The sequence below is a fragment of the Lepidothrix coronata genome, unplaced genomic scaffold, assembly GCF_001604755.1.
Source record: "Lepidothrix coronata isolate B3197 unplaced genomic scaffold, Lepidothrix_coronata-1.0 Scaffold136, whole genome shotgun sequence".
NCBI lineage: Eukaryota > Metazoa > Chordata > Aves > Passeriformes > Pipridae > Lepidothrix > Lepidothrix coronata.
Window position 1 is genome coordinate 320,111 of NW_016690316.1, and position 27,612 is coordinate 347,722.

General features: G+C 36.0%; 1 protein-coding gene and 1 long non-coding RNA gene across 7 annotated transcripts in view; one reads left to right on the forward strand and one right to left on the reverse strand.

Annotated features, from left to right (window-relative positions):
• The window catches only part of COL11A1 (collagen type XI alpha 1 chain), a 135,545-nt gene that overhangs the window by 95,493 nt on the left and 12,440 nt on the right, over nucleotides 1–27,612 (forward strand). For 5 of the 6 annotated variants that reach the window (XM_017827245.1, XM_017827246.1, XM_017827248.1 and 2 more), the window contains 16 exons: nucleotides 1,227–1,334; nucleotides 1,839–1,946; nucleotides 3,012–3,065; nucleotides 7,201–7,254; nucleotides 7,990–8,097; nucleotides 9,598–9,651; nucleotides 10,556–10,609; nucleotides 10,708–10,761; nucleotides 18,400–18,453; nucleotides 18,943–19,050; nucleotides 19,237–19,290; nucleotides 19,584–19,637; nucleotides 20,700–20,753; nucleotides 26,376–26,429; nucleotides 26,824–26,931; nucleotides 27,017–27,070. In XM_017827245.1, coding sequence (XP_017682734.1) covers nucleotides 1,227–1,334; nucleotides 1,839–1,946; nucleotides 3,012–3,065; nucleotides 7,201–7,254; nucleotides 7,990–8,097; nucleotides 9,598–9,651; nucleotides 10,556–10,609; nucleotides 10,708–10,761; nucleotides 18,400–18,453; nucleotides 18,943–19,050; nucleotides 19,237–19,290; nucleotides 19,584–19,637; nucleotides 20,700–20,753; nucleotides 26,376–26,429; nucleotides 26,824–26,931; nucleotides 27,017–27,070 — 1,134 coding nt within the window. Of the gene's footprint in view, nucleotides 1–1,226; nucleotides 1,335–1,838; nucleotides 1,947–3,011; nucleotides 3,066–7,200; nucleotides 7,255–7,989; nucleotides 8,098–9,597; nucleotides 9,652–10,555; nucleotides 10,610–10,707; nucleotides 10,762–18,399; nucleotides 18,454–18,942; nucleotides 19,051–19,236; nucleotides 19,291–19,583; nucleotides 19,638–20,699; nucleotides 20,754–26,375; nucleotides 26,430–26,823; nucleotides 26,932–27,016; nucleotides 27,071–27,499; nucleotides 27,609–27,612 lie in introns of all 6 variants that reach the window. The other variant, XR_001876803.1, reaches the window with a different exon arrangement.
• Nucleotides 15,620–27,612, reverse strand: part of LOC108503342 — a 174,130-nt gene continuing 162,137 nt past the window's right edge. The window contains exon 8 of the long non-coding RNA XR_001876806.1: nucleotides 15,620–15,655. This is a non-coding gene — a long non-coding RNA (uncharacterized LOC108503342). The remainder of the gene's footprint in view (nucleotides 15,656–27,612) is intronic.

Sequence of the window (27,612 nt, forward strand, 5' to 3'; positions counted from 1 at the left end):
CAGGGTGGTGACTTTTTCTTGTTGAATTCACTGAAGCCTTAGGAACTAAAATAACAGAAATAGGACTGAAACTTAGGCATTCACCCAGACTTAAAAAACCCCAACACCTGGAAGGATAAAGTCATCTATGATTCCCATACAAATACTTTATTTGAACACTCACACAAATTTAGATCTTACTGAAATAATTCACGAAAATATTTTGAGAAATCATTCAGTATTCTTTCTGACACAATTATCGGGAGGGAAAAGCACCTTATTATGGAATTAGTACTAGTTATGCTAACGAGGTCAGTTCAGAAAAGTATGTCATGAGTAAAAGCAAAAAAAAGGGCTCTCATAGGTGAAAGCATCTTAAAATTCCAATGTCCAAGGGCCAGCAAATTTGACCTTGCTTAGACGTGAAAATAAAGGCTATTCAGAGCCTCAGGCTACACCACCTATTACGTATCTATTCCACGATGTATCCCAATTCTGGGATATCTGTGGAAAAGTAAATTATGAATCGTAACTTTAAAATATTACAAACTATTTTGAAGGTGTAAAGCTGAAAAGTTGGGGGGCACCTTTAACAGCACTCTGTTGATGCAAAAATTGTAAATAATTTGAGACAGAAAAGAAAGATTCAATTTTAGTGGTTTTCAACATATAGTGCCTGTCTTTTCAACTTTAATTTACAATATTAGATTTTTAACTTTTTTGTGCTTATGTAAAGATACCTGTGCATAAAAGCCTCCTCTGTATGACACACTAGATTAGTCATTATACTTGAATAGATTTTTACACAGGTGACTTCAAATGCAGAAACATACTGATCATCACAGCAACGTACAGCACAAAACTTGACTAAAACTTTGGGTTGTGGTGAGGGTTAGTTCTGTATTTTGATAGGTGAATATTCTTTCATCAAAGTAGCATGTTAATCCATTTTGAAAATAGAGAGAAATAAGTTCTTGAAAACAGTTGTTTTCAAGCACACTATTATTATGATGAACAAACACAGGAAATGATTTTACAAAAAAAATGTACGAACTGTATTGAGTGTGAACTTCAGGTTAGTTCTTTCAGTCTTTTCCTTTACTTGCACTCATGCTGCATGTGTACCTTTCTACCAGCTGCAATCTCACCGAGAAACAGGCATTTTCTCTGTTTGCCTCAGTCATGAAAACAACCAACAGTTATCTGGGTTATATCAGAATTCCCTTATACTTTGTTTTTCTTTCCAGGGTTCTCCAGGGGAACGTGGAGCAGCGGGCACTGCTGGCCCAATTGGTCTTCCAGGTCGTCCTGGACCTCAGGGTCCTCCAGGCCCCGCAGGGGAGAAGGGTGCTCCCGTAAGTAATCACAGTCCCAGAAAACTGTCATGGCACAGACTTTTCATTCCAGAAGGTTACTTTGTCCCACTCTAATATTTGCCTATTAAATATATAGTCTCAGAATACCCAACCTACTCCTTTTAGATTTACAATAAAGGAAACAGTAAAACATTCATTGTCCTACCCTCTAACACCAAGAAAAGTTAAACCTGTTATTGTCACAGCATGGTGTGAATATAATAAAAAATTTTGTTAAATTAGTCTTTCATTAAAACTTTGTACCCAGCCACTCTGCATTAGAGTACAAGTGTATTTGACATCAGCTTCCATTATTATTATTCTCTGATATATTCTCTTCCCTTGAGAGTTTCCTTTCTACTGTTTTGTTTGGTTGTTTTTCTTTTTTTCGAGAGGTGGGGGCTCTGTTTTTTTAAATTTTGTATTGGTAATGTGACTTCTTGTACTGAAATTTTCATTAGTATCCTGTGATTATGTGGATTACTTCCTTTTCTTCACAACCAGGGTGAAAAAGGTCCTCAAGGTCCAGCTGGACGTGATGGAATACAGGGTCCTGTAGGACTTCCTGGTCCTGCTGGTCCTAGTGGTTCTCCTGGAGAAGATGGTGACAAGGTGAATCATTATAATTGGTATTAGTGCATCAGTGAGAAGATCTGTCAGTACATTTCTCTGTTTGTAGCTTTTCTCACAATAAATATGGCAGCAAAAGAACAACACTTACTCCTGCCTCCCCTAAACTTCCTCTGTTTACTGTAAAAAAACTTAAAAAAACTCTTCTATAATCAAGTGTCTGAGGGACAGATGCCATGGGACATTGGGATTTGTGTTCAAGAACTAGTAGAATAACATTTATCCTGGCAAAGAAGCAAGGATGAAAGTATGGCAAAATAAATCAAGGCATAAGATGCCAAAATTGATTTTTGCCTATTTTAGAAAACTTGTTTTGCTGAATGAGTAAGGTGAAATGTTCTCAGTAATATATAGGGATTCAGAACCACTGTTGATAGGCCGAGGGTGTCAAAATAATTACGTTCACAGCAGAGATATTCTGTTGACTTCTGGCAGAATTTAGGACACAGCACCTTTCAGGATCATCTTGCATGTTTGCTTGGTCCAACATTGCCCTGTTAGTTAGCATAGCGTAAAGGTAAACATTTTGACATTAATTTTTGTGATGCATGAGTGTTATTTATCCCACAGAAAGTATTTTCTGTGGTTTAGTTTGTCTTTTATTGTTGTATAAAAACCCCATTATTTTCTAATACAGTTTCTTGGTGATTAGAATAATTCTGAAGTTTTAAAATGCTGTACCCTACATTGAGAAGCAGTTGTTCGGTCACATACAGTTAGATGAGTCTGTAAATCAGGGTACTTTCATTATAAGTTCATATTGAAGGTGACAAGAGGAACACAATTTCCTTTATTTAGAGCTCAGTTGCACTATACTTCAAAGCCAGGTTTTGTTGCCCTTTGCAATACAGCAATCAATATCTGGATTAATATGACATACTATTGATCATTGCAGAATTGCTCCCTTTAGGCATTCACTCGAAGCAGCAGCATAAAACATAAAATAATCATATCAAAAGGAACATTTAAAAATACCGTGATATTGACTTCAGCTAAGTGTGAAGGAAACCATTTAAAAAAATTTTAACTTTTAACTTTCAATTACAGGGTGAAATTGGTGAACCGGGTCAGAAAGGTAGTAAAGGCGACAAAGGAGAAAACGTGAGTAGCAAAATCCTTTGTCCATTACATCTTTATGAATAAGAAGTATTCATGCATGAAGTCTGCAGGTAGCCTTGCTACATAAACGAGCAGAAAAAAGACATACTTCTAAAATGGTTCTTCAAAATGATGTTGATTTACTGCAACACTAGAGGTTTGTACTTATAGAGCCATGCATATATATTTAGTATTGTTCATATTCCTAGAGCTCACAGAATCATTAAAAAATAGAAAGGTACACTACACTCCTAAGCACCCTTCCTGTATCATTGAAATAATTCTGCATTTGAACTGGGAGAGACCAAGAATTCACATGCACTCCCTTACTGTGATAAAGTTAATTTCACTGACTGGATTGTGTGACCATATCCAGCTTCAGCTTCTGAGCCATAACGAGGAAAACTATGAAGACTCAGTAGAGGAATCTACTAATATTGTTTTGAAATTTTGAAAGAATATCTAAATCTTGGAGAGCACAATTAAATAATGGCAACATTTCAGAACAGTGAAAGATCTAAGATGAAATGGCTTATACAAGCTTTCATATATTATCACTAGGCCTATTAGTTAACCTAGGACTAATCGGGCTTCTACTGTTCTAATTTGACTTTTTCTGTCTTCAAAACTTAATTGTGAAGTTCAAGTACTTTTTGATTGAGGCCAGAAATATAAAATTAAGCATTTTTTGCTGTGAAATTTGAAGCTAGAGAGAATAAAACTAGCATTTGTTTGTTTCTGTTTGATTGTGGTTTCTTTCCCAAAAATTAAAACCAGTAGGTGTTCACTTGTGTTCAATTACAAGATAAACTGGCACTTTATTCGAATAATTTTCCTTAAGAAAAAAATGAGATGTAAGGGCAGAAAGATTCCTTTTATTATTATATTTCAGTAATGTTCACAGTGAGCGAAGCTCAGAACTCAACATAGGGTCCATAGCTAAGCATATTTATCTTGAAAACACTGTGTGCTTTTTGCAATTAACCATTTACAGAGCCTTCTTAAGAGAGGATTGCTTTTAAAAATTACACCAAATTTATGGCTTAGATATTATCAGGTGATGTGTTATAGGAGGATATATACACATTCGAGCAAATCATAGCTTTATGATAATTTCAAGGAAGAAATTGTCGCAATAAAATGTGGGAAAACATGACAAGGTTTTTGTTTTGTTTTGTTTGGGGCTTTTTTTGTTTTGGTTTGAATTGGGTTGGGGTTTTGTTTGTTTGTTTTTTGGTGTTTTGTTGTTCTTGTTTTTAAAGATAAGCTTGTCCTTCTCAATAATTTATGTGAGAAAGACTTCTGCAGTTTCCAGTGTAAAAAAGACATTCTTTTCACAATCTTATTTTTATAGATTAAATCACAAGTGTTATAATAAATTATTTATAATGCCCTGTTAACATCAGAAATGTAGTATTATACAAATGGATAAAAGAGCACTTCTATTATAAGCACCTGCTTTCCAAGAAACATACGTGTAATCAAGTTGTAAACAAATTCTGCTTCAGACTAAAATTACTCCCGCATAACTTCCCTGAGTGCTTTGGTTAACTTTGTAAAATTAAGTCATGAAATTAAAACATTTTTAAAAGTCAGTTTTAAAACTATGAACTTGTTCCCAGGTACCTGAAAATAAATTTTAATCTGTTTGCTGTTGTAAACCAGCTGTGGGATACGTAGAGATATATGCAGCTTTGTCCACCTAAAGAGATCCAGAACAGAACAGGCCCTGTGTACACAGAAGAATCTGGCTTTTAAAGGAAAGGGAAGAGGAAGCACATGAGGCAGGTCAGGCTGGGTTGGAAAAGAAACTAAAAAACAGCTAGTTCCAACCCCCATCCAGTTCCACTTCAGGCTCTGTGATCATATGCATATCCTGTTTTTCCCTTTGACATGCCTCTTCGTTAGAGAAGCTTCTGCGTCAGAGAAATTCAGAAAAACACACATGCTGCACTTTTCTATTTCCCATCATTTTAGCATAGCTGAGTGTTAGACTGTGACCACAGTTCCCTTAGTGAGTACTAATGTATTTGGGCATGTTCCAGCAGACCTGCTTTACAAATAAAGTGTTTGCAGCATTATCATTTGAGAACGTATCCTGTACTCTAGGTTTCAAGGTTTAAGGCATTTGAGAATATTATCCATTTTCCTCGAAATACAGGATTCAGTGTTCAGGCCTGCTTAGTTAAGTGAATGTTACCCCAGCTGAAGAGATGTGTATTGAATCTGTGTGCCCTCAACTGCAGTCATTCAGCTCTGACAGTTTCAGAATGTGTTTATTTTAAATCTGCTTTCCTTTCAACATGCTGACAGAGGTATATAGGGGCAGGGAGGAGAGGCCTTTTTGGTCACCTCTGAAAGGTTCTAAAGAAGTACCCAGTTCTGAAATCACAGGACATGAAGAATAGATATTCACAATACCTAACCACCCACAAAAGCCTTGTTGGGCATTTAGAGCCTGATCACAGCAAGGATCCTGATCAAAGAACTGATTCCTCATTCCTCTTTAAGAAAAGCTGGAAACATCTTCCATTCCCCATTGAAACTAGCAAGGATTTATGTTTGGGGCTTTAAATATACTGTGCCTAACAAAAAATACTATTATCCATATCCTAGCTAGGGACGGCACAATTTTGTTGTTGATGTGTCCTCTCTTGAACTTCAAAACTTCCACACTGCCATTATTAACTGAAGATTCTCTCATCATTCTGAGTCTTTCTCCAGAGCTCCATTTCCCCTCCATAGCCATGGGAAGAAAGTCTGGTCATGTGTCCAAATAACTTCTCATTAATCAATTGCAAAGTACCTTCCAACAGTGCTTTATATCAAAAGGGGTTTTTAAATGAGTTTAAAAATGTGTAGGTCTCAATCCAGGGCCTCTAAAATGAAGGAGCATGTTGAAGCATCCCTCAGAGTGTAAAACAGTCCATTTCAATGGGATTTTTTAAAAAGTCCATGCATGCCAATTCCCTTTCTCATGGTATCCCTCCCCAGTCAAGTGGAGCATTCCTTTCATTTAGATATATCACCATAGAGCTTTGCTTCATGTATTGCCATCAGGTATGTGACAAAAAGAAAATTATAAGAGAAATATATAGCTTGACTGTAAGATAGTCTAAAGTATACACAGAACCCAATGAAAGAAATAGATTTCAGAAGTCCCTTTTCCTGATCTCCCTATAAAGGGCACAGTAGTCTAATTTTAGCCCTACCGAGGCCTTTAAATCCAAGCATTATTCTACTTTAAAATAAAATTTGCAGCCTAGAAGCCGTAGAAAGCTTTCCATCTGATATAGACTAGAATTAGTCAATGCCAGGTGTTTTTATGCTTTCTTGGCTTAACTCTTTATCAGTCTAGTTCCTCTAGTGTTGCAAAAACAAGATTCAAACTCCCACATAATTTTAGCCCCATCATAAACTAGTATTTGACATTCCTGTACTCTGTTAGATAGCTTTGCTACATCACATCTATATGACCAACTTCTAAATTATGTGCAATATAACTTAAAAAGTTATTATTCTGCAAGGACACTGAAAAAAATTAAGTTCTTCCTCTCAGAGACTTTTCTTTTGCCATTCTGTTGAAAAAAGACTTAATATCAAAGAGAATGTGACTCCCAGTGCTCAGCAAGAACTTACAGTTTTTTGTATCTCCTCGAGGTCAAAATAAACTTTGTGCTATTGTAAAAATTATTTGCAGTTTCATAAAAACTAATCCAAATAATAAGAGTTCCCATTAAAGATACATTTTTAGATGATGATTTAACGGTTGAAGATTTTCCTCCGTAAATCTCATTGAAAGTGTTGATATTTTGAATTGTGAAAGAAGTAGTTTTCATTTTAATTCATGTTTGCATGGGAATCCATTCTGAAACGTTAAAAATGCACTTCCAACAAATGACAGTATTGTCTCCTCTAGATATGCCAATCTGAGTTTTTGAAAAATAAACAAATAGTGATTATTTGTACTGAATGCAAAAGACTTGTGAGTAATCTACATTCTCTATGAAGAAATGTAGAAATGCTTAATAGACCATGATCATGTATGCAGGGTTTTCTCTCATCTCTGTATTTGCTTTTAATCTCATTCCAGATGTCAGAATCACTAACTTGTCCTTTTGATGTTTGTCTGTTGCAGGGTCCTCCGGGTCCACCGGGTCTCCAGGGTCCTGTTGGTGCCCCGGGTATAGCTGTAAGTGGCTTATTCAGAGCAAACCTCAACCTTGCGTAACTTATCTGATACTTAGAAGTTCTTTGAACTACATGCTCCCTGCTCAGGAATGTATTTCAAATGGCCACTAACAGTTCTGTCATTGTCCATGTACATGCAGTTCTTAATTGTAAACAAACCTGCATGGTTGGTGGTGGTGTACTGCAGATTTACAGCAGGGCAGTAATTTGACAGAAATATTAAAAATTAAATACTGTAAATAGTGAATGGGGCCCATCGTTTCAGTGAACTTGTTTGGTGGTATGTATTGACAACTCAGTACCAGATGCAGTTAAAAGAGAGTATCTCTTTTTAAAATCCACCTGATATCAGGTGGATTGATTTTTATTTTTATTTAGAAGGCTTTGAATTCTTTTACCCTGAAGATTGGTAGAACTATATGCTACTCATATTTACTAATATGTAGGTATTCAACAACTAGAATGTTTATGCAGATGTGAAAGAGAGGAGGATTCAGGGAAAATTTTCATAAGACATACAGTATTAATTGACCTACATTAAACCAGAGCATGTGCTGGTATTCTATTTGTATAACAGATTTCATCCAATCAGGATGGTGTACATGCATTTGTAAAGACATATGGCATGAGTCTGAGCCCTACTGTAGGTGTTTTCCAGTTATTTCCATGGAGCTTTTTCTGTTGTTATTATCAAACCTGTGGTATTTTTGCTTTTTATTGTTTCCACAATGTTTAGGGAGGTGATGGAGAGCCAGGCCCAAGAGGTCAGCAAGGGATGTTTGGGCAAAAAGGTGATGAAGGTCCTCGAGGCTTCCCCGGCCCTCCAGGCCCTATTGGCTTACAGGTAAATTCCTTTATTATTTTACCCTCCACCTATAAAAACCCCAATTTCTGTGTCAGAAGCTGAATGGCTATGGTCCTCTATTAAAAACAGAAAGATCCCATATTCATAGAGTTTATGCAGATTTAATGCTGCAGGAGATTTGTAGGATGCTCTGAAACTGAACCACTGGCTAACACAGGCTTTAGAATTTCATTCAGTAATTCATTGATTGACAGAGTCAAACAATTTCTGTTTTAACAAGTGCACTTCTTTATACTGGAGATACACACTTTAAAGAAAAGATGCAACCTGAAGGGGATTCAACATGTCCTAGTCACGTACAGTATTTTCACAATAGGTTTTGGCAACATAGTGTGTTTCTCAGTGATACTAGACACTACATGTGTCCTGAAAGATAAGCAGAACTCCATAATGCTTATATACTGCAGCCATTGCAGGCAGGTTCCTACAGATTCACATTTCTTCCTCTTAAAATTGATATTTTATGAGTCAGAAACCACAAAGCAAGCATACAGTAAAATGTAGGCTTCTCACTGCTGCATCCAGAGAATTACAGTTGAAAAATGTGCTTTTTCAAAAATTTAATTTACCTAAATACAATGAGACAAAGAACAAGACATTTAGGACCTTAGATTCATATCCATTTAATTAACATTAGAGCAGAGAACACTAACTATTTCTAAACCATGCATTAAGCTTTAACGTGAATCCTATATACTCTCTTTTAAAAACTATGGCAATAGTGTTTGAATATATTCAAACAGTACATCTCCTTTCTATCCACCACATATGAACTGACTCATCTCTTTCCCTAAGCCGAACCTTAACCTGTACCTATACCTGTAGCTGATAACCTGTACCTGACCCTACCTTTGGGAATGCCCAGCTCAGTTGTGATAGTTCTTCTAGCTAGATATCAATATTAGTATCAGCTGCAGTTTCCTTCTCTTGATGTTTGTTAGTAGACGAACTTGGACACTTTTCTTCTAAGGGTATGTTTGTGTAACCCAATGCAATGCCTCTCAGCAGGATTTATCACCTCCACTGGACACCTTATTAAAGCAGTTATGCAACTTCCAGTACTCAGGTAGTTTAGACATCTTTGCATACCACTTCATTGTGCTGCACTGATCATGTTTTCTTTACATATATATGTATCATAGCATAAGTTAAATTATCCAAACCTGCACCTGGGCTCTGGATAATGATGACAGTGTTTTTAAAGACATCCACCCTAGCATTTCTGTGTGCATTTTTTTTCCCCAAAAATTTTCTGCTTCGCCAAGTTTAAGCAACCCAGGACTACATATACCTATAATGTAATATAAAAACCCCCTTCTTTTCTTTAATGTAAATTGGTCTTCTTTTCTTGTTCCACCACCCTGCCCCCTCCCAAGGTCACAATTTTCACATGTAGACCTCATTTATATTGTTTCATATTGATTCATAACTCATCATTCCAGGTACCCTACTAATAGTATTCTCCTCTATGTGTTTTAGGGTCTGCCTGGCCCACCAGGTGAAAAAGGTGAAAATGGTGATGTGGGCCCAATGGTAAGACTTTTTCCCAACTAGTCACTCTAGAGGACATAAATATCCCCCATATATTATTATCTATTCTCTATAGCTCACAATTTGTTGCTCCTGAATTTAGTGACTGAGCATGAAACATTTTGTGTAGCAAAGTGCCTCTGGGATTTACTTTGCTTTCTCACATCTATCTCCTCATCTTTAATATCAAGATTTAAGTAACTTAAGAAAATACTCTGAAAAATAGATAGTAAAGCAGATGCTGTGAGTGCCTGAGACAGGAGAGCGGCAATCAGCTTCAGGAAAGAAAAAGTAGATATCACTGCACCAGAGAGTCTGGAGCTGCTTTTCTGAAATTCAGGACATTGTATGTTAGCTTCAGGTAATTGCAGGCTAGAAGATGGTAAACACTATTTGGCTCTGTTTGTTTTCTCTGGGTGATGCATTTTCCAACTGTTTGTACTGTTGACAGAATGCCTTCTGGGCTGTTCCTGACAGAAACGCAAGCTCTCGACAGTATAGATTGGCCTCCAGCACCCCATGCCAAGTCTGGATGCTTCATTAATGCCCATCTGTGGGCACGATGGTGCAGTACTGTCACAAGGCTTTACCACACGTATGAGCTAGTCCAGGGTCTTTGCACAGTGGGGTGGGCATGCAGGTAACCTGTAGGGAAAGTACAATGCAGGAAACCAAGCATCAGATCATTTCCAGCTCAGGTACTGTGTAACATAGCCTGGATCCCCTGTCACCTTGTGAGCTCATCCAATGGGCAGCAACCTGGCCCTGCCATTTCTGTAGCACTGCAAAGATTAAAAGCCCTCTACAGATTGAGTGTATTATTTTTCATTGGTAAAAAATCCCTACTGAACTTATTCTTTATGACTGTTCTATGATACTGTGATATCAAATTGTCTCTTTGATACAGGGTCCACCTGGTCCTCCAGGTCCAAGAGGTCCCCAGGGTCCTAATGGAGCTGATGTAAGAATTTACCTATTTTTTTATCTTTGTAATTCAGTAATAAGCACTCTATTTGGGATAACTATATTTGGTATAACAAATATCTTTAATCATTGTAGGGTCCTCAAGGTCCCCCAGGCTCAATCGGCTCTGTTGGAGGCGTTGGTGAAAAGGTGAGTGTTAATAATAATCTCCTAGAAAGAGAAAACATTGGAATAGGAATATGAATGTACATTTTTATTCTTCTGTGGAGATATATAGATATATAACAATTCCCAAATATCCTTCATTAACCTAATAATTATTAATAGTGATCTAGCTATACTCCTAGTTGTTGACTTACCACAGTTGGTCTTTTCATTTCAAGTTTTACATCACAAAATTATTTAACAATCAGAGGAAAGAACTTTGGAGCACAAAATGTAGTTTTCAGGCAAAGTAATAAAGCAAGGTTATTTCCTTAACTACGTATGATGCTTTCAGTAACATTATTGGCCTCAAATGCTTTCCATTTTATACTGGTGTATCATCAAATATGACATAGCCCTCTATCTGGAACAATAAAAATATACACTATTATCTAATGTATTAGTGGTAAATATATCTGTGAAGTGAAGCAGACTTTCAGCATCTGTATGTCTGCTCCTCATACAGATAGATACAGTTCCAATAAGTCAGAGGTTTGAGGATTGTTTGTGTTAGTTGAAAACCTGACTCAAGACTGATGCTATATGACATTCATTCATCAAAATTATTTTCATTGCTATTTTCAGTTCTCTATTCAGAAAATTCCCTACTAGTATATGGGTTGGTTTGTTTTGTTTTGTTTAAATTTCATATCTTACCCAAAGAACATGCTAGATATATCTTCCTTTTACTTAAAGGAAAGATGACCTATGCATAGATATAAGGGCTTTTTTTATTCCTGTGATTTCTTTGAAACAACAGAGTAAACTATTATGTAGTGCTGAACAAGCAAAAATTTCAAAAGAGAGTCTCTTGAAATGTCTGTTTATGTTTATTAAGCTACATGACCTCGGCCACATCACTCATGTAAGCCTAAAAGCCTTTTGCTGTGATGTTACAGATTTAATATGAATTTTTTTCTTGAATTTTGGAATTGGAAAGATTCTCAGTGGAACATAGGGTGAAGGAAACAAAATAGAAATGTATTCTATGCCACTTTATAAATAGCTTCTTGAGAAACTATGTAAATTTCTCTTGAGTATTTAATTATTTACTACAGGGTATCATATGTATTGAAAGAAACACTGATGTCAACAAATCCTAGAAAAGACATCTCTAGGTATATTAGTATTGGTAGTTTTTCAGAAAGCTCACCATATTGTTAAATTTTCAGAACACAAAGCAAGATTTCTCTTTTTCTTCCTGTCCCATGAGATAAATAAATGCACAGGTACCTTTTCTCTCATCTTCCTCATCCACTGTTACTGAACTTCAGCACTTTGGAAGTCTTAACTTCTTCACCCTTTATCCACATATTTTCTTTGGCCCAATGGACCAGTATTGTACCTTTAGGTACAAATCCCATTAGATCTATGAATTTACAAAAAATTACTCAAGTACCATGTCAATCAAAATCACTTATATTTTTCATGATTCTCTTCTTGATCACTGTTCAAAAGCATGTTACTCTACTTCATAGAGTTTGTAGGTATTCTTTCTTTTTATAAGACAAGGAATTTGCCATTACTTTCCCAGGATCATTTGTATGACTAGTAAAAAAATAAAAATCTCCAGTTCATCTTACAGTACCTCCCAAGCTTCTTGTTCGCCTGTGACAACAAAAGATCTTTCTTATGATGCTCTTCAGTATTCTTGACATCTACCATAAAATGTTGGTTATGTGTTTGGTTTGTCAAAGGGAATCAACCACTTCTTAGCAGTATGACCAAACTATTAGTTTAATAGAATCTTCAGATATTTCATGGTTTTTTTTCTATATGCCTATCAAATAAATCATTTAGCAATGCTCTGGGATGTGGTGAAGAGTGTACTGCAATAATGCAATATAATATATGGCTTGATGGAAAAATATCCTACTTTGTCTCCCTCCTTTGTCTTTTGAGACCACAGGGTACTGAGCCCATGCAGATGTCATGTGTCAAACTGACAGAGCTTCACTGAAGCCCTTCTTTTTTAGGAAGTGCTCTGAGCATCAACTCACCTCTTGGGGGAAACGTCATCCTTGTGTCTTCAATAAGAAGTTGTGTCTTCAACTTCAATCTTTTCCCCAAAGTTGCACATACAGAAGACATACAAAACATGATGCCCTCCTGCTTGACTGCATTATTAACAAGGATATTCCCTCTAATGTCCAAAGTTTGTGACATTGTTCATTCAGCCTATTTTAAAAAAGATCTTGGCCTCATGAAAAGATGCAGGATTTTGTTTCTCTCTGAGAAGAGTACCAAAAACGTGACACAGTATAAGAGTTGGTAGAAAAAAAAGTTACTGGAAAAAGAAACTCTGTATGTCAGTGGAATACAGAAAGTAATGGGCACTATGGGAAGAAAAAATTTCCCTGTTTCCACTAGGGTACTGAGAAAAACGTTAATTATGAGAACATCCAGGGTAGCACTCAGTTATATTCACTGCTTTAAAAAAACCCACCTTATATAATATGGTGGCCCATTGAACTCAATAGGAATTTTGCTATTGGTTTCAGTCACCTCTTTAATTTTTACTGTTTCGTGATCAAATTATCTTTCAGTCATTTTGTAAAAACATTGACTTATATTGAACTCCTTACTCCTTTGTTTCTCCCAGTGACTCATATATGTGATTTAGAATCCCTATGTGTGATGATCAGCCCACGAAATTTAATTCAAGAACATGAAATTCAGACTGTTTATCACTTGGCTGTCATTTTTTATTTCCTCTTGCTTCTTTCCCATATACTCTGCAGTCACACAGAGAAGCTTCCAAGCGTGATATTGTGGAAGTTTTTATTTATTCTAATTACTCTCCTCCCTCCTTCTCAAGTTTTAGTACATGCCAGATTTTTTTTCCCTTGTTAGGATATCTTCCATCTTAATTTCAGTTCCATTTAATAAGTTTTGCAAGCTTAGAAATGATCAAGAGTTGTTTTGTCAGGAGGAGTTCCCACAGTGGGAGGACAGTTCACGCTTTTAAACAAAACATGCATTTTCTTTTTTCCTTTTCTTCCCACACATATTTTCCCCAATGTTTTTCTTATTATGTCAGCATGCTTTGGCCTCTCCACCCCTATCAGGAAAGACATATTGTACAACAGATAATTCAATGCAGTGATTGTAGAGTGCCGAAAAACATTTTGGCGTCATCTCTGTCAGTGTTGCAGAGTGAATTAGGTTTCCTCATATTCATATTTGAATGGTTAGACCAGGAGATATTTTGTCATTAATACCAGGGTTTCAAAGCCCCCTTATCTTCTGGCAAATGATAAACAGTTTTTGTCACACTTAGTGCCATGCATTTTTAACTAACTTCTTGTTTCTTCTGCTCTACACACAAGGGCCTAAATGTTCAAAGACCTCAGCACTACAAATGTGCATGTAGCCTTGCATTATTAATGCCTGGAACCTCCACGGAGCGGTCCAGAGGTCTTGAGACTTACACTCAACTAGAACCATCTTCCACACAAAGAATATTCTCTTTGTTGTGCTTTTAATTAAGAAAAAGCATAAAACCAAAATGTACCAACACATCTTTAATTTGATGTCAAAGGCCTAACAGGCAGATATTCTAAATACCCAGGGAGTTGCTCATGACTTCTCAAAACTGTGCTGTAGACGTTTTACGTAACATAAGAATGTACAGAAGAGGGGAAACAGAACAAGTAACGTTAACCTCACACTTCTCTTCCACAAAACCTAATAAATAAATTTGCCTCTCTAATTTAGATTAATTTGTGATAACTGCACTGAATACTGTGCCATTCTTCCACCCTTTCTCTCTTCCACAGCATGTTGTAAACTGTCAGAGTTATAGAGCAATACAAACTGAATGTCTGCAGAACCTAAGCATTTTTCTGGAGCCTCTCAGAGTTCAGATCTGGTTGCCTGTACAAAAAAGTCTTATGTTAGAAAATCACTATTCCTTCCTATTATATTATTCTAAAATACTTTTTAAAGTAATACACTAATAAGGAGTCCAATACAGTAAACAAGTGAAATCAATAGTTTACATGCTTAATCATTGATTTATGCTACAGATGGAAGTGAGAGGACAAAATCAATTGAGTATTCCGGCTCTAAGTTTAAAAACGTGCCTTATAAGTTTTCACAGACCTCTTTATGTGTGCATAGTTTTTCACACACATATGTGCAGACATTGCTAAGGTACTTAATCAAGATGGATCTATGACAGTTTATGCTACCTGAATATCTGTCCTAACAAATTACCTTTAATAACAAATTACTTTTAATAACAAATTGCTTTTAATAACTTTACATGACTTGCTGGCTGTGATTTTTTCTCATCCTTCTCCATCTCTCCAACTTATAAATGCTTGTAAATATGAGCCCTCCCAAAAAACACAGCACAGCTTTAGAATTTCTCTCTCAATTAAACTTAGTTCTCCACATAGCCATTTTATATGTAACACAGTCACATACACATACCTATGGGAAAAGGGATTGTCTTCTAGAATCACAGTTTTTCTCTTTCTTTTTTTTCCTGTTCTGTGAGAATGGCAAAAAGGAGCAAAACTGTAACTGAATCCTTTTCACAACCCAGTCAGTTGCAAAATTGCCTCTCAGAAAATAAATCACCATGCCCCAGAATTTAACCAAAAGGTGGCAGCCTTCCATCCCACTATCTCTGTGCTTTGTATGGACAGTTCTCTAGAACTGGTCATAAGGAAAACTAAAAACTTTTAAACTACTTTACCTAGCTTGATAGAAACCATTCTGCTTGCTTAATCCAAGGAGGTTTTCAGAATTAAACATGTCTGTGAAATGACATGATGCTTTGTAGTTCAGGATGTCTGTCTTTGCTCGTTGAAATTCTGTCAGAGGAAGGCTTTGCCTGAGAAAGACCACACTAACTTCTAAAAGATCTGACCTGGTAACAAAAGAAAAAAAATATTTCCAGAGCTGAAATACATCTATTATTAGATAATAAAATGTATTTCCCAAAAGAACATGAAATGTTTTCCATGGAGAATGTGTATCAGATTCTGAATTAATACCATTGTTACCAAAAATAAAAAGAAAGACAAGGGTCAACAATAGCTATAGATTGCACTGTTTTTAGTAGCTGTAAGTATGCTCTCTGTAAATATATACCAGCTACAATCTTCTCTCTCAAAACACTCTTTTACTCCCTTAACAGCTGTCTAAACCAAATACAAAATTTCATAGTACCTAATACTTGAAATATAAAAATCACTGTCAGATAAAACAAGGACTGCATACAAGGAAGAGTCGCATTTTTTTGTAGAGCAATGATGTAGGAATATTAATGTGAGATGAAACTTTAACTGGTCTCATCTTTCACAGATGCCCTTTAAGGGGAACATCTTGACATTTTCTAGCCCTTCCAATTTCACTGCCTTCCACACTGCTGCTTTTTGGGGAGTTACTATGCACAAAGTTCACAGAGCTGCCTGCACCTGCCCATTTCCACATGTGTGCTACAGCAGGCACCCCAAGATCCCCTGGTGCCCCCAAGGTTAGGTCAATATGTTGGAAAAATCCCATTGTTGCATGATAATCATAAAATGAAGATGTGTTTGTCAATGGGAAGGGTAAGAATTGTATTATAAATCAAATGTGGATCATCATAAATTACAGTATCATTTGGCAGAAAGGCAGAAAAAGAGCTCACTCTTTGAGCAGCTTACAAGGGGATTACTCTGGCACAAGTGCTTGTCAGGAAAGGCTTGGCACAACTAGTGCTCTTATGTTACTCCTTTAGTGAGTCCTGCAGTGGGAACAGCTGTTAAAAGGATCTATATAGTGGACTCTGTTATATATAGTATGTCTATTAATTTGAATAACATCGATAGTTTTGTTAACTCCAGGCTTCATTCTGCATTGCTGCATAAATCTCATACAATTGATAGGAGGCATGGACAAACCCCAACACTAATGATGCTGCAGATTCAGTAGACCCCGTGCAGAGGATAAGGAAATGAAGATTATGGATTTTCCTAGAAAACATAATTAATGCTTATTGCCCTGAAGTATCCACTAGGGTTATTTTTTTTTTAATAATGAATGCTGTATCATAGAAGCAAATGAATATTAACTACTAAAAGGGATCATTAATTTTTAACATTACTACAAATTCAAGTTCATCTAATAAAACATACCACAGTTTCTAAAGGCACATTCACCCTTTAAAAGTGTCCTTTCTAAAGGGCATTTTAATATTGCTCCTAAAATTTTGGTTGTCTGTTAATTAACCTAGTCTGGAATTCAGTTGGGTACTCAAATCTTTTTCCACTAATCTAATGTAATATTTACATTGGGCCAAATTCCGGTCCCATTGTGAGGGACCGGAATTGTGAGGTCATTGTGCTGCTATTAGCTTCTCTGAAAAAAAGTTCAGTATCTACACCATTTGTTTAAAATTTGTATTTTATGATTTGTAGCTTTATACTGCCCACACAGAAATGACAGCCATGCATGATGTATTAATTGAATTGTCATAGAATGAAGAGGGGCGTGTAGGTCACATGGGCTATGAGGGATACACAAATTTATTCCAAATCTGTGAGGTCAGTAGAGCAGATTGGGTAAAATACATTTTCAGCAGTAAACTACTCTTGTCCATAGGCTTAATTATTGGCAAAGTTCATTTGATTTGAAAAAAGAATATATATGAGGGGGAAAATCCCCCCATTAGAAGTTAGATTGAGAAATCCTTTGGAATAAGAGTATACAGTTCTTACCTCAGTACTCCATGACAATCACAAAGCATATTCTGTTATCCTTTCACAGATTTGTGTCTCTGTGATGCTAATAACTAAATATTCTACTGTAGGAATAGTTTTCTAAAAAAAGTTTATTTATCAGGCCACTGAACTAGAAAATAATCAGTCATAACTAAACTTTAAAACGAACAATTGCAAAGGCAGTCTTTGAGCTTATACTGTATATGAGCTCAGAAACAGATTGAATTATCTTAAATGTTCACTTATAGGACATAATCTTTGACTTGAACAAATTTTCTTCCTATGGTGTCATCCTCAAAGCCATCTGCTTTACTGAATAATTTCCATAGCTGGTAAATACACAGTGTATACCTCTGTAGCCTGTGGATAAAGTTTTACTAACTGCTATGGTATTGTTTTATCCTTATGGTTTTCTTTATACAATTTTTTTATTCTAACAGTACCTATAGCAATAATCACTTCACTCCATTTACATTCATTTCCATTTAGTATTCTGTTATTTGTAGAAACTTGCTTCCAGGCAAAATTTATCTTCTAGAAAACAAAATTATTCTAAAGAACAAAAATACACAGTCAATACACTTATTTGGCTTTTCTGTGACTAGAAAGAAAGACGACAAACAGGAAATTTGCAGTGTATGGGATAATAAAGGAGAAGATCTTCTAAAGCCCAAAGGGCAGGTTAGTCTCCCTGGTTCACAAAAATAGTAATTTGATATATTATCTCAAATTTTAGACTCCAGTTCTGCAAAGCCATATACATTACTCAACCCCTTTAGGTAGACCCAATAAAAACCAGTTCTTGTAAGCCGTTTATGTGAATAAGCACGAGAAGAATATGCAATAACAGAAATAAATTCATAGAAATATTTTCCCTAGTGACTTATAAATTTATCCTCACACACAGGGTGAACCTGGAGAAGCTGGTAATCCTGGACCTCCTGGAGAATCCGGAACATCTGTGAGTACTTTTATTTTTATTATCATTAGCCTTTACTATGGTGAACTAAGGTATCTGGTAGAGCTTACTTTAGAAAGCATTTAATCAGATTACTTGTGTATTTGTGTATGATTTCTCTGAATTTTCAGTGAAGAACTTACACCTTTAAATGCAATTTGTTTCCATATAATAATAGACACAGCTAGAGGATGAAGCTGAAATCCTCCTAAAAGAGTACTTATTTTTATTTCCAAAAGTATTAACTTAAGCTTGCATGTTTTTCTCTCTGAAAACAGTTCATTGATCCAAACTGGGTGCAGAAGTTGGCACATGACCTGAGATTTACAGGTTTTCCAGTCTGAGGCTGAGGTTCTATTTTCCTATTCACATGCCAGTGTTTATGGAGGAGTAACATTGCCCTCCTCTGAAAAACAGTTTTGCCATTGTGATCCTTTTTTTTTTAACCATTCAATTTCCTGATGACATTTTTTGTGTTCATGTTTTCTACAGGGTCCAAAAGGTGAAAGAGGAGAAAAAGGTGAAGCTGGTCCACCCGGAGCAGCTGGACCACCAGGTGCTAAAGGACCTCCAGGTGATGATGGGCCTAAGGGTAACCCAGTAAGTGAGCTTAATAATTTTAACACAACACACTGTGAAGCTTTACTGAAGTTGTGCTACATACAGAACTGTATATAATTTTCTACAATTGCACTAAAATCATTATGTTTCATAAAATATTTTGATGAGTGCTACCTGGTTGTTAACGGATGACACTTCCCTTGTTTTTTTTCTTGATTTATCTAGGGCCCAGTTGGTTTTCCTGGAGATCCTGGTCCCCCTGGGGAACCTGGTCCAGCTGTAAGTATACCTTAAAAACAGTTTTAGGTCCTAGTCTTGGTTTGCATTAAATTCTAGTTGATCCTGACTCTTTCTTGTCTGGAGATGACTTCTGGACTGTAAAATCCACTGCTTCTCTGTTCACATATTTCTTAAGACTTAAAAACATTTAGAAATCTTTAAAAAGTTTTGAAAACTAGCGTCCTCGGGAAAATGCTCTGTAGAGAAATAGTGCTCTTATATTCATATATGAAACTAAGTTACTTAAATTAGCTGAATTTTTAATTTTGCTTATTTTTCTATGAATCCTGTAGGGTCAGGATGGTGTTGGTGGAGAGAAGGGTGAAGATGGTGATCCTGGTCAACCTGTGAGTTGTTTCTGTCATTTTATGTCACCTGCATATTCTCTCCGACACTAAGAAAGTATCTTTTGCCAAATCAGTGGTTTCTATAGATTCACACTCTTGAAAACATTTTCAAAGTGGATGCTTCTTCTGTTATACTGAAAAATAACTATTTCCTTGTAGAGATAGAACTGCCCATGTTATAGTAACACAGCTGAGCAAGAGCTCAATTTCTTTTTGAAGTAGGAATAAATGATGTGTTAAGAATTTGTGCTGGAGCTACTGAAGAACACTAAAAATAGAGCAACTCTGAGTATAAGAAAGGAATGCTGCAGCCAAATAATCTTCATTAGCTGACGTGATGAAATTAAGCAAAGATCTTAAGCAGTATCTAGCAATACCCATATTAAGCCTCAAAGCTCTTCTATTTCTGTAGATTCCCATATAAAATATCATTAGTTGTTTGGTTTTTTTTATTGCAAAGAGATAGGGTTTCCATTTTGGAAAGTCTCTCTCTGCCTCCGAAAGTTCTGATTATCAGACAATTATTCCATGCAGTACAGTTTGAAAATAAAAAATGCTAGTGCATTGAATATATGGTTGGATGACTGGGGGTTATGAGCTGGGGGTTACCTGCAAACTTCAGGTAGTATCTGTATGTCTTACTTTACAGTAACATTTTTCAAGAGAAAGCCACCCATGTCTAACTCACAGATGTTAGTGAAAAATTTTAGCAAAAGTAACACTTTCAGCACCTCAGAAAGCAAGAAACTTGTTAGTGGAGCTTGGCACTTGGCTCAGACCGTGTGTTAGTTCTGTGCAGCCACTTTCTGGTCTGCAACATTTCGTTGCAAACAGGAAGAGAAAAAAATAATGATTGCATTTTGTACAGTAACAAAAGATGTTAAAAATGTCAAAAGACCACCCTAAGTAAGGGTTTGTTTAATACTTCTGTGTGTGTGTGTGTTTATGGTACTTATTTTCTGCCCACTAAAAGGGGCTGACATATGGCAGATGTCTGCTGCATTTCATAAAGATAAGAACTTCATCCTTTATTACCACTGAGCTTATAATTTTCTTTGGCAGGGTCCACCAGGTCCTTCAGGTGAAGCTGGCCCACCTGGTCCACCAGGAAAAAGAGTAAGTAATATCTCATGTTCTCTTGTTCATGTCTTGTTCTGAGACATATTCAGAGGATTCCACCTACTTGTTCTCTATATTGCGACACATATATAATGTTTGATGTTTCTTTTAAGTAACATAACGGGAGAAATGAAAAAATAGAAACAGCAGAGAAGACTCTTTAACATAGTTCACATGGCACATGGGAACCAAAATACACAGGGTAGAATGTATTTCTTACCTATAAAGGCTCTTTTCACCCAAGTGAATTCAGGGTCTGCTGAATTAGTCTAATAACAGAAGTGAGTGATTATGGCAGTAATAAAAGACTTCATCTTTAGGCACATGACTGCTATCAGAGAGCAGGAAGAAAGTGTCTGTGTTGGTGTCTTTAGCCTCTGAAATAAAATAATTTCAATGCAGCTTTTTGGCAAAACTGTGTCATCCTCTCTGCACACAAAATTAGCAAGCAGACATTTCTATAACTTATGAAGCTATTCCATTATTTCTAAAGTCTTTGAAGCTTCGCAGGCTTTACAAATATAGCTAATCAAAACCAGTAAATAATGTTACACTTACAGAACTGTAGTAGATGCATCAACCTTTAGGTCTGCTTCAGAGAGCAATTAGAGCAGTTTTTACTTTAAAAACCAGGAGAAGTGGCATCATTAAATGTAAGCTGAGAGTTATTTAACAAAATATGTTAAATGGCTCCATTTAATGGGCTTGAGTGAACTGACATTCCTAATTAGTTTTATCTATTTTATACAATAATCTATTTGCTCCACCAACTTGCAGAATATTTATAATACTGTAGATGATTATGGCAGCATTAGCAACCTTATCACTAGAACTGAAATATGGCTTGACTGAATATTAGCACTTAGTATGTTTGTTTGACATCAAATTAGAACTTCCTACTTTATTATATAGAAAGGCAGTACCTCATTCCTAACAGATGGGCTATATTCTATCTGATTGTACCTAGATAAAAAAACACTTTAGAAACACAAATTCCATGTTATCTGTCATTTGACACATTTCCAATTCAGGGAAAATGTATGGCTAAATATTGCCAAGTAATCCCATTCCTGAATTCTGAAGAAAACATTGTGTAGAATCAGATTCTACATTACTTGAGTACCAGAATGTTGCAAGCTTATAGAGAATCTGTATTATATTGATATTACACTAGAATGGAATAGTGAAAAGACTGAAAGCTTCATACTTTGCTGGAAAAAATGAACAGGAGAAACACTTTTCATTAGTTTTCATCAATTTTATGGTAGAATTAATGTCAACAAAAAGTCCTACACTTGTCCTTTCATTTGGACTAAGAAGGACAAACCATTTCAGTAGTAATATTGCTGTCTTTGGAGGTACAGCTCTGGCTATACTACTAGAAAGCAACATTCCACACCATTTTGTTTTTCTGTCTTTAAATAAAAAGTATTAATTCTGAGTTCTGCCAGCTTATTGTTTCAAAGTCTCTTGAAATCCTCAACTGTAGAGTCTCTTTATTTATTTTGTTACTCAGCTTTATTACCCTCTTCCATTCTATTTTGGAACTGACCTGAACTCAGTTTTACTGCCTGGTCTTCTGAAATTGTGGTTATTACTAGTTTTGAGCAATCTCTGTTTGGTATTGCCAGTTACAAAGAGTTTTCTGGGAATCAAATTCTAGTGAAAGACATGGACATAAATAGTTTCTCCATTGTATCTAAGAGATTTCAGCTACAGATACATACTTACAGTGACATTCAACTATCAAGTGAAGGCCAAGAATAAACTATTTTGCCTAATTATTGAGGGATAACAGTAATAGGATTACTAGCAGTTAGTGTGTTAAGCAAATACCAAAACTGTTTTACTGTGGTGCCCTAAAAGCTTTGACAATCAGTACCTTGCATACTGAGTGAGGCTGTCATGGACAAGCAGTATGGTGAGTTACTTTTAAGAAATGCTACCTAGGAAGTTCACATCAGAACAATAGGCCTGTTCCAGATTCCTTCTTTGAAGAATTAAAATGGACTGGCATGCTACTGACCACTTAGTTCTAAACCAGATTAAAAGATTAAATCTATGGATGAAACAAAAGTGGATAGATCATTAGAACATCCCCAAAATTGGTACCTTAATGAACATATTACTTTTCAGATGTAACACTTGCTCTTCCAAAACTGTTTCCACCACTGCTTTTCAGAAAAACTTCTAATACTTTTGTAAGGGAGAGACAAGTGCATCCTCAAAACAAAGTCCTATATTCAGATGATTTAAATAGGAATATATTTATAGGTCAAAAATATAATCTACAAAGGGCAAACTTTGTGACATAGTCATTGATAAAATCTTTCCAAATGATTTTTTAAAAACCTTTCATTAAATAATATTTAATATTTTACAGATTCTGACTTTGTAAGTGACCTGTGCATGTACCAGATAAATGCATGCTCAGAAGGGTTTATACACCTGTGTAATTAAGCTGCAAGTAATTGTAGTAATTGTGCCTGCTTATCTAGAACTGTAGATCTAAAGACTGAACCACTCTACAGTTATGTTGTTACTATTATTTTCTGAAACTTAATTCCTTGCTCTTACTTTTGGGACTTCTTGTTTTGCCATACAGTACTGGATAACATCTCTAGTTTGAATTCATTGATTTCTAGCTGACAAATGTTAAAAACAGCACGAGGAAAAGACCCCATCAGACAACATTCATCCTTAACATATGCAATCAATAAAAATCAACAAGGGCTTATGTTCCTCTCAGCCTTTCAGTGTGCTAGGCTCCTGAGTTGTGTCATCTGCTGTTTGGCTGCTTTCTTTATTAGAGACAATTAAATGTTTAGGTCACATAACATAAAGCTCCATATATCAATCTAAAAATATCAGAATTTAAAGTGAAAGACTAAGATATATTTTTGTTCTTAACTGGAGGGCATACTGTCTGCTTTCATTAAAAGAAGAGATGTCAATAATGCAGCAAAGCCAGTCTCTAAATTTCAAGAAGAAAAGTTTATTTGGTTCATTGCCTTTATGTACAATGTTGAATAACTTAAGAAAAAATAAAGTGTTTCTGTGAAGGAGAATTTTTTCCATTTTGGCTAAAGCATCATGCTGCCTCAGCAGGGTGCACTCAACACTCAAAAATTAAGCTAATTTTCTCTCTTGATTGCAAATGCACAGAACACCTAACAATATGCCAGGTTCTTATCTCAACAGGCTGAGGAAATGTAATGGTTTTCTATGTTGGAAATCATAGTTTAAGTCAAATGACAGACAGCTATAAACAACAATTTAAATTATTTTAATGAAATATGGAAGAGCAGACAAAAATGTTTAATAGGTTCACATAACAAAAATTGCAAACAAGTTTGTTTCTGCATGACTGTTTTTGTCTTCTTGGTTCTGCATAAAATGTATCAGGCAATATGTCCAAAATTACAGTGCAGTGATCCTGAAAATAACCATGGTAGCTGGGGTGATGAGGGTGGGCAGTCATGCATTAATGTAAAATTACTGTTATTGAAATCTTTTCTGTCAGTTAAAATTTACCAGACACTCCAACAACTCCAGTGTAGGAAGGTAAAATAAATAATAATTATCAGTGTCTCTCTCTGTCTTGTGGAAGCCCCATCCGTGCCAGGCCAGCAATCCCAGCCTGTTAGAAGAGCAGTTCCTTCAGCAGCTTCACACTTGGAGCAGCGTTGGCACTGTTTGACAAAGAACACCCTCCTTTGTTTAGCACTCATCATTTTTTCTATTTGTAATTTAGATATCACACTGGTTTTAGCCCTGATAATTAATTCATGCTGCAGCTGCATTTCTAGATTATGCAGAGACCATATTTCTCAAATACAAACTACCACACTCAACCCTTTCCAGGCTCTTAGGCAGGGTAGATTATAATCCATACAGGAACTTCTGTGCAAGGAATTTTCAAGCAGTGAATGGGCATGTAAATTATATCATGTAAGAAAACAAAGTAATTTTTCTAAAATGTTTCTGAGTTAATTTAGGGTATCTCTTGATTTTTTTAGTTATCATAGCAAACTGCAATCCACCAAACGAATTACAACATACACAAAGGGGCATATGCATCAGACACTATTATTTATTATTTATTATTGGAACAGCAGTGATTTAAATTATTCTTCCTGTTTTAAAGAGTCAACATTTGCACCACACTGCCCAAGGCTTTTTAGCTTCTATGTATTTTGAAGAGATGAAACTAAGTCATTTACCACACACAGCTCTTGAAAATACCCAAAGAGAAAAACCTGTTGATACCCACAACAAATGGTCAAAGTCCACTGTGGGTAATCCAGTTCATGTTGTACTACCTTTGATGTAAAGCCTGGACTATCTCTGTTGGCCAAAAGGTTCACACAGTGCTGCAGATGTTCAGTTCCACCCTGGAGAAAGCTTAATTTCTGAAGCAAATGAATGATCTTAATATACTTCTATGTACATAGTTGTAAAATGAATATAAATTTCCAGGAATTAAAATTGGTGGAGTTGCTCGAGGTATGTGACAGTAGTAGTGAACAGTGATATACCAGGCTATAAAAAGTTGGGCTAGATTCAACTCTAGTATAAAAACTTGCTATTAGGTCAAATGCTGGTCTCAATCCCTGAGCTCACAAAGGATACAGGTAGATGCTTGACTGGAAGTACAGGTTTTATCTGTGAAATTAAGAATGTTCTGGTGCTTTACTTTTAGGGGCCCTACATTGGTTTTCTGTATGTTGTTACAAAGTAAAAAGCAGTAAATAAATGGAAGTGATTGAATTTTTCTTCTTGTTGGTCCTTAAAACTTTTTTTTTAATTTCTACATAACAAACTGCTTGTTGCATTAATGAACAGATGAGTCTTAGGATTTATAGAAATAGCTACTTGTAATGAAGACATTTCCCAGGCTAAAAATTAACCTTGTAGGAGAACAGTTGGTCCATTATCTTGAGTGCATCTTTTCTAAACTAAGTATATATAAGAGAACCATTTTCAGAAGAGTACATTAGATCCTAGACACTGCTTCTGTTCATGACTGAAGCTATGAATATTAATTACCTGACCTAAAAATCAGCCCTTGATGTTTTGGAGGAGAAAAAGGTCTTTTTATTTTTCACTTTCATATTTAGTGGATTTTTGGCTGTCCAAATGTAGTTAGGCTGCTTACTGAGCCCATCCCTGATTTAGAGAATAAAGAAGTACTTGTCATTCTGTGCACTACAGAATGACAGGCCCTTTTGGAATCAGTGGATAAACTACAGCAAATAGGTAGAAGTCAATGCAAAGCAAGTTTAAAACTTATTGTATGTATAAATTTGTATTGTTCACTTCCATTTATATCCTGTTTTAATTTTTTTCCAAGCTATTTCTTTGGTTTGAACCTCATCATGTCAGATGTGTTAGGCAATGCATATTCTTTCAGATATTCTAAAAACCCAGGAAATTTTACCAGGGAAAAAGAGCTGCTAGGACAGATTGGTATTTTTTATCCTATGAATAAAATGTCAAGAAAGAAACTTAATGTTATTTTGTAAGCTTATTAATATAATGGAAATTACACTTCCAGATTTTTTCACTGGTTATATTTGAATAAGCTAAGATTATGAGCTCAGTGTCCATATTTTACAGGGACCTCCTGGAGCAACTGGTGCTGAAGGCAGACAAGGTGAAAAAGGTGCAAAGGTAATCACTGAAGATTTTTTTTAGAAGCATGGAAATATAAACTATTTATAAATTAAAAGTAAATTGCTTATCACGCAGTGAGTGCACAACTTATCAAAGTAATAATAGCTAAACTGTGAAATCCAAATGAAGACCCAGAATTAGTAGCAATACACAATGGAGTGGAGTCTCCCCTGTGCAGGCCCAATGTAGCTCACCCCTTTAAAAGGCAAGATGAACGTGCTTTGCTGGCACCACATCTTTATATGAAGGAATTACAGGGAATTGTCCTGTGCAGAACACTGGTTTGGCTTTTAACAAACAGAGCAAGGAAGCTCTGCTCTCACTTTGCATCTTGTCTATCCCTGCAGTGCCAAGCTGCCTCTCCCTCTCTGACCCATTATGTTTTTTCTAGGGTGAACCTGGTGCAGAAGGGGCTCCTGGTAAAACTGGTCCAGTTGGTCCACAGGGACCTGCTGGGAAACCTGGCCCAGAGGGTCTCCGGGGCATTCCTGGCCCTGTGGTAAGTAATGGGAACATATAATAATATTTTAAATACCTCATTTCTTCTATATACTCCGGTAAAGCAAACTTTTTGTTTTCTCTAGGGAGAACAAGGCCTACCTGGAGCACCAGGTCAGGATGGCCCTCCTGGACCTCTGGTGAGTTCCCTTCCTTTCAGGGCCAGAACAGAAAAAGCACTATACTAATAAAACCTATCATTAATGTGCCTGTGCATTTACAGGAAAATGAAAAGTCAGTTCTTAGCACAAAGTTGCTACTATTCTGTGCTGGTAAAATATGATACACAACTGCCTTCAAATTTTATTGCTCTACTTCAGTAAGCAACTGCGCTGAATGCTGCTGAGTCAGACCAGGTAGAAAGTGGAATAAGACACTGTGAACCCAAATTCTGAGTAGAATTAAAAATCAAAATAAAATTAAAGAAGCTTAAAATAAAAAAATTTACTTCTGTCCCCTCATCAGCAAAGCAGTGGTAAATTTTGTACATCCATTCATTTTAATGACTGCTAGTTTTAGGAAATTGTTGTTCATAGGGCAAAAGTTTAGATCATATCTGTTCCTTGCAGAAAGAAAAATATAAATCAGAAGTAGGGCCAAAAAGAAACTTCTACCAAAGAAGAAATTAAAGTCTGAACTGCATGGCCAGCAGGTTAATTCTTCACATGTCAAGCAAAGGTAC